Source organism: Piliocolobus tephrosceles, chromosome 21 (genome assembly GCF_002776525.5).
Source record: "Piliocolobus tephrosceles isolate RC106 chromosome 21, ASM277652v3, whole genome shotgun sequence".
Taxonomy (NCBI): Eukaryota; Metazoa; Chordata; class Mammalia; order Primates; family Cercopithecidae; genus Piliocolobus; species Piliocolobus tephrosceles.
The window spans coordinates 20481799-20489316 of record NC_045454.1 but is presented as its reverse complement, the minus strand read 5'-3'; the positions used below and the strand labels follow the sequence as shown (position 1 = coordinate 20489316).

Below are 7518 nucleotides of genomic sequence, written 5' to 3'. Positions count from 1 at the left end.
GCCTGTGGCCCAGCCCGAGCAGAAATTAGTGACTTAAATGCTGAGATGCCAGAAGACCTGGACTGGGGAATTAATTCCCAGCCCAAACTTAGCCACCCGTCTTTATCGGGATTGTGGCCCAGGTCATGGAAGCCCCAGGTCCGGGCCGACTCCTAATTCGTGGCGTGGCCAGGAGTCGGCCTCGTCTGATCCACCCCAGAGCGCGGCTCCCTGTGGAGGGAACCCTGGGTGGTCTGCTCCCTGGCTTTTCACTGCACTTGGGAGGCCTCTGGGCACACACACAAACCCCACTCCTTCACCCTCCGTTTGGGGAGAGGGCGGCTGCAGCCGGGTTAACTTCGCGGACTCTGGCAATCCTAGCGGCGGGCCGGGTTGGGCCGCCCCTTCCCGGGTTTGCGGCTACATTTTTCTGAAGCCTCCACGGCCCCACAGTCTTTTTCTAGCCGTCAGCGGCCACCTATTGCTGCCGGGGCCTGTATATTTGCCCAAGTCCTGGGAGGGTGCTCTGGCGCGGCTGGGCAGTCTGGCCTCGACTTCACTGGATGCGGGGAACTGGACATGGCTGTGAGTGCCAGTGACCGTGGTGCGGTCCAGGCCCCGGGTGGCGCACCCACCTCTGGACTACATTTCCCAGGGGGCCCCGCGGCCCAACCACTTCCGGCCGAAAGGGGCTAGTCCGCGTGACCTGGCGGGTGTTGGAATGCAAAGGGCTGGAACGTCCCGGGGTGCGGAGCTCATTGGGTTGGGATGAACTCGTTCAGACTTGAGTGCTAGGACGCCGAAGGGGGCGTGAGGCGTCCCGGCGCGGGACTGGGGTTGTCTGCAGTTTAAAAGTCATGTGGCTCTCGGAGATGTGCGGACTGCATGCCCGGGCTTCACCGCTAAGGGAGCTCTGGGCTGTGCGATGGGGGATGGGAGGAGAGTGTCGGGGCTACTGGCCCCCAGCTCGGGAGAGGGCAGTGTGGGGCCGCGCGACTGCAAGGAGTGGGTGTGGTGTGAGGCTGGCGCAGGAGCGGGCTGGGAATGTTAGGAGGTCTGGGGTATCGCGGCCCTGCGTCCTCTTGGCTGGACCAAAAGTCTGTGCAGTTCTCTCCGGACCTGGATTGTGCGCCCAGCGACAGGTGCTTGGCGATCTGTGCTCGATGTGCCCGCGGGGCTGTGGTGGGAGCCCTGTCTGCACGGGATGCTGTGTGGCTGAGCATGTAAGTGTGAGCGTGTGCGCGGGCGAGCCCCATGGTGCCGGGTCGTCGACCCCATCTTTGGGAGGCCTGGGAGGGGGCGGGACACCCTCGCTGTACATTCGGGGGATACTCTGGGCGGGGTCGGCCCAGTGGATGGGTCCTGGCCTTCTACCCAAACTCCAACTGCGACTGCTAAGTAGGTAGTGAATCTCTGTGAATGGCCTTCCCGCCACCGGGTCTATCTCTAGTGTGTGTTGAGGGTGGAAATGGTTCTAGGGTTTGGGGCTAGGGAGTTCCTGCTATATCCACTTCTCTGTTCTTTCACCCAGTAGCCACCAGGGATCTAGGCCCATAAAGGTGACCCCAGCCTAAAGGACAGGAGTTTGAGACCCTGACAGGTGGGTCCACTTAAGCTGTGTCTTGGCGCCACACACTTTTGGGTTCAGTGTAAGACGCTAGGCCTGTAAGTTTCCCAAGTTAGTCTCTTATGGAGGAAGAAGGCTACGGTCTAGGGGGGCCCTCCCAGGACTCTTGTCTGGGCTCCTAAGGTCACCTGCATTTCGTTGTGAGGATGACGGAGGGCAGTGGGATTGCAGCTTCTTTGATCTCCCTTTCAGTGCCTGGGGTGGGGTAGGAGTTTGGCCTCCTGAGGGGTTCAGGGAGGGATTGTTGTCTTATGGCTTCTTAATGTTTTCCCACATCTTTCTTTAAGAACCCAGAAGAGGAGAGAACCGCTGTGCATCTGAAGTGATGGCAGAGGTAAGTTGCATTTGACATTTTCTTCTTGGAAAGAACTTATTGGTTTCCAGGACAGTGTCCTATTTCAGAAATTTATCTAAAAGATTTACATTCATGATTTGAAGAATGGGGAAGAGGGGAGGAAACTGCATTTATGGAGCATTTTCCTAAAGCAGCCCAGGGCTGTCTGTTTTGCAAACATTGTCTCATCTGACAGAGAATTTCCACTTCCCTGGATTTTATTCATGCTCACAACAGTGTTGACAGAGAACGTGCCTCAGTGATTTGGCAGGGAAATTGAAGAACAGAATTAGCTTTTTCAGTCTCACTGATTTCTACATTGTCCCCTCCATGGTCATATGCAATAGGCTTTGCTTATCTTTTTTTTTTTTTTTTTTTTTTTTTGAGACAGAGTCTCGTTCTGTTGCCTGGGCTGGAGTGCAGTGGCGTAATCTCGGCTCACTGCAACTTCCGCCTCCTGGGTTGAAGTGATTCTCCTGCCTTAGCCTCTTGAGTAGCTGAGATTACAGGCACACGCCATCACGCCTTGCTAATTTTTGTATTTTTAGTAGAGACGGGGTTTCGCCATATTGCCCAGGCTGATCTCGAACTCAGCTCAGGCAATCCGCCTGCCTCGGCCTCCCAAAGTGCTGGGATTACAGGTGAGAGCCATCTTGCCTGGCCTGCTTACCGATTTATTTCTTTCTTTTTCTTTTTTTTTTAAGACCGAGTCTCAGGCCGGGCGCGGTGGCTCAAGCCTGTAATCCCAGCACTTTGGGAGGCCGAGACGGGCGGATCACGAGGTCAGGAGATCGAGACCATCCTGGCCAACACGGTGAAACCCCGTCTCTACTAAAAAATACAAAAAAAACTAGCCAGGCGAGGTGGTGGGCGCCTGTAATCCCAGCTACTCCGGAGGCTGAGGCAGGAGAATGGCGTAAACCCGAGAGGCGGAGCTTGCAGTGAGCTGAGATCCGGCCACTGCACTCCAGCCGGGGGGGCGGGGCGGGGCCCCCGCTCCAAAAAAAAAAAAAAAAAAAAAAAGGACCGAGTCTCCTCTGCTCCTCTGTCGCCTAGGCTGGAGTGCAGTGGTGCAACCTCGGCTCAGTGCAATCTCGGCTCAGTGCAATCTCCGCCTCCTGGGTTCAAGCGATTCTCCTGCCTCAGCCTCCTGAGTATCTGGGATTACAGGCGCATGCCACCACGCCTGGCTAATTTTTTGTATTTTGTATTTTAGGAGACGGGGTTTCACTGTGTTGGCCAGGATGGTCTCAATCTCCTGACCTCCTGATCCGCCCGCCTCGGCCTCCGGGCGTCTTGCTCTGTCGCCAGGCAGGAGTGCAGTGGCACTATCTCAGCTCACTGCAACCTCCGCCTCCCAGGTTCAAGCAATTCTCCTGCCTCAGTCTTCCGAGTAGCTGGAACTATAGGCACATGCCATGACGCCCAGCTAATTTTTGTATTTTTAGTAGAGACAGGGTTTCACCATGTTGGCCAGGATAGTCTCAATCTCTTGACTTTGTGATCTGCCTGCCTTGGCCTCCCAAAGTGTTAGGATTACAGGCATGAGCCACCGCGCCAAGCCTTTTTTTTTTTTTTTTTGAGACAGAGTCTTGTTCTGTCACCCAGGCTAGAGTGCAGTGGTATGCTTTGCGCTCACTGCAACCTCTGCCTCCGTGGTTCAAGCAATTCTTCTGCTTCAGCCTCCTGAGTAGCTGGGATTATAGGCACGCACCACCATGCCCAGCTAATTTTTGTATTTTTAGTAGAGACGGGGGTTTCACCATGTTGGTCAGGCTGGTCTCGTACTCCTGACCTTGTGATCTCCCCGCCTCGGCCTCCCAAAGTGCTGGAATTACAGGCATAAGCCACCATGCCTGGCCTCAATTTCTTATAGCCTGGAATGCCTACCTGTCCACTTTATATCCAGGTAGTTTTTCCTCAAGATACAAATAACCTGAATGCCCTCTTATGATTAAAGTGATATACAATTTTTGCAAAAGTTCAAAAACTTGAGGGAGTCACAAAGAACTTTTAAGTCACCCATCCATGGTGCCACCATCCAGATCGTCACTATTAATGTTTTCAAATTATTTTGTCTGCTCGTATGTGTCGTCATGTGATTTTTTGTTTTTTTCAGAGTGGGTTCATACTACTAGTAGAAGTAGCTAACTTATTGAGTATGCACTTTGAGCCACTTATAGTTGGATGTTCTTTACAGATGTGATCTTGTTTAATCCACGTAACAACCCTATTAGACAGGTATGACTATATTTCATTAATTCTCTGATGCACTTTTTTCCATATTTTAACCTCTCTGAAATCAAAATGGGCTTTACAAAAATTCTTGGCAAGTCATAGTTTCACTGATGGCATTTTTTTTTCTTTCCTAGTATATAAAGTTATAAGGGCCTTGTAATCAGTGACATCTTAGATTCAATGAAATAGAGTATTATTCTAAGTTGACTACTGAGGAAATCAGGTCACTCGCCTCAAAGTTACACAGTTAAAAATAGTAGAGCTGGCCAGGCGCAGTGGCTCATGCCTATAATCCCAGCACTTTGGGAGGCCAAGGCAGGTGGATCTCCTGAGGTCAGGAGTTCAAGACCAGCCTGACCAACATGGAGAAACCCCATCTCTACTAAAAATACAAAATTAGCCAGATGTGGTGGCGTATGCTTGTAATCCCAGCTACTCCGGAGGCTGAGGCAGGAGAATCGGTTGAACCTGGGAGGTGGAGGTTGCAGTGAGCCAAGATTATGCCATTGCACTCCAGCCTGGGCAACAAGAGCAAAACTCCGTCTAAAAAAAAAAAAAAAAAAATGGTAGAGCTGGGATTTCTAAATCACCTACTGACTTCCTTTGCCCACTTGTCAAAGAATGCTATCTTTTTTTATTTATTTTAAACAACATTTCATATGTTCAGCATATTTTCTTTTTGTCGTTTATAAGTTGTTTTAGAAATATTTTTTCACAGTTAATCTACTTTGTGTGCTTTTAGATTCATTTAATTTTCAGAAATGTATTCAGATAAATCAACTCTTTTCTTAAATTTTTTTCCCTTTATGCTATGCCAGATGGTCTTTCTTACCACAAAAATAGAATAGTTACTTTTATATTTTCCTAAAATAGTTTGTCTTTTATCCAAACACTCTAGTCTTTAAGGTCCCTCCTTATAATCTGACCAGAGAATGTTGGCTATAAAATTCCAAATTTGGAGTGTTTATTTAGATTTTTTATGTGACTTTGGAGTAACATATTTTAAAGAGTGGCATGGTATTTGTAGGATGTGAAATTTAGGGTTTTTTTTTTTTTTTTTCTGGATATGTCTGGATGTAGCACTTACTTCATTAATTCTGGCCAGTCCTCAAGAATTACTTTCACTCTAAGACTAAAGAAACGTATTTTCTATTCTGAATTAATCTGTTTCTTTCTCTTTAACTTTTCTTCAGAATTCTGTAAGAATTTGTGGAGTTTCTCTTCCCATTCCTGTAGAGGCCAAAACCTTCCTAAGATTATCAGAAGATCACCACCCCTCCCCATCCATTTCCTGCACACCGGCGGGGAGAAAGCTTCAGTTCCCCTTGCCCTTCAACCCTTCATTGTCTATTTCTCCCTGTGTCTTCTCTCCTGAAAATATTCATTGCCCTTTGTCCCTGCTAATGGGAGGCTGTGCACTGTGATGAAAGGGTAGAATCTTAGCCCATTTCTGCCATTTGCTAGCTCTGTGACCATGGGCTTCCTCATAATTTCAGTTTGGGGAATGTGATGATACTGGAAATTCACCTGCACTTACACTGGCAACCTGGGGTCCCCTAGCTCCTACCTTCTGGTCTCCTCAACATCCAGTGAAGTGCCCAGTTTCATTGCTTCTTTTCTTTTCCTGTTCTGTGAGCTTATGCACTAGGGCCTCACTCCACTGTCTTTTGCCTTGTGGGAGTAGATGCTACATTGAACTAATTGGGCTCCCTGGCTCCACTTTTACTCTTTGCCAATAAGATAGTCCAGTAATGTCCACCTTTTAAATTTTGTTCAGTGAATGCCTGTTACTTTCAGGATAAGTCTCCAGCTCTTTCACGTTCATTGTGTGTTTATTAAAAAGCACATTCTGTATTTAGCAGAGCACAAAGCCTAGTATTGGAGTAAAGTTGTGAGCAAATATGTGTTTAGTCCTGGCAGGTATAACCTGCCATTCAAAACATTTCCTGTCCTGACTCCTATGGAGTTCTCCAACATCACTTCTCTCGACTCCTCCCTCGGAACCTCTCATCAGCTATCCCAGTTAACTTTCTGCTCCTCAGAAACACAGGATGCAGTTGGTGTCCATCTTCTGCTCTCTCTATTTGGAGTGCTGTTCAATCTGTTTTCTGCTTGTTGGAATTCTGTTCCTTTTCTAAGTCCCAGTTAATTTTCTACATGTTACGTGAAACTTTCCCCACACCTCTCAACCTAAGTAAGTCACTATTTTCTTATTTCCTATAACAAGATTCTTTTAATGGGAGGCAACATATCCTACTTTAAAACCCCTCAGTTAATTCTTTTCATCTGTGAGAACAAGTCTAAATGTCTCAGGATCTGATCCTTCTTTTCAGCTTCATCTCTCCACTCCCTCTCTGACTTTACCCTAGTTGTGTTCAACTACTAGCAGTTCCCAGAATACACAGTCTATCTTATGCCTCCGTTGTACAAGAAACACAAGAAGGGCTTTTATCCATTACCACCCCTTTCTCTAGGTTCTACTGAACCTAGGTCAAGAACCAGCATCTATGAAGCCTGCGTCTGTCTTGTGGTTGCGCTTGGTCTCAATTGCTGTGTCTCTTATAGTCCTTATCTTACTATATTGTAACTGTCTTTTTTTTTTTTTTTTGCTCTTGTTGCCCAGGCTGGAGTGCAATGGTGCAATCTCGGCTCACCGCAACCTCCGCCTCCCGGGTTGAAGTGATTCTCCTGCCTCAGCCTCCCAAGTAGCTGGGATTACAGGCATGCGCCACCATGCCCAGCTAATTTTGTATTTTTTAGTAGAGACGGAGTTTCTCCATGTTGGTCAGGCTGTTCTCAAACTCCCGATCTCAGGTGATCCACCCGGTTTGGCCTCCCAAAGGGCTGGGATTACAGGCATAAGCCACTGCACCTGGCCTGTAAGTGTCTTTTTATTTATTTATTTTAATTTTTTTTTTTTTTGAGACCGAGTCTCGCTCTGTCACCCAGGCTGGAGTGCAGTGGTTGGATCTCGGCTCACTGCAAGCTCCGCTTCCCGGGTTTACGCCATTCTCCTGCCTCAGTCTCCCGAGTAGCTGGGACTACAGGCGCCCGCCACCACGCCCGGCTAATTTTTTGTATTTTTAGTAGAGACGGGGTTTCACCGTGTTAGCCAGGATGGTCTTGATCTCCTGACCTTGTGATCCGCCCGTCTCGGCCTCCCAAAGTGCTGGGATTACAGGCGTGAGCCACCACGCCCGGCCTTTTTTTTTTTTTTTTTTTTTTTTAAACTGTCTTTTTAAAACTGCTTTTATTAAATACTGAATAATAGAACATGGTTAACATATTAAAGGGGGGCCGGGCGCGGTGGCTCAAGCCTGTAATCCCAGCACTTTGGGAG

The 7518-nt window shown here is 48.4% G+C and overlaps 1 protein-coding gene across 1 annotated transcript in view; it reads left to right on the top strand.

The window, feature by feature from the left end:
- Nucleotides 1-675: 675 nt before the first annotated feature.
- LOC111554010 (zinc finger protein 568-like) overlaps nt 676-7518 on the top strand; it is a 27595-nt gene continuing 20752 nt past the window's right edge. Inside the window, 2 exon segments of the mRNA XM_023229235.3 lie at nt 676-1202; nt 1894-1940. Of these exon segments, the coding sequence (XP_023085003.3) occupies nt 1932-1940 (9 nt within the window). The 5' untranslated portion in view covers nt 676-1202; nt 1894-1931.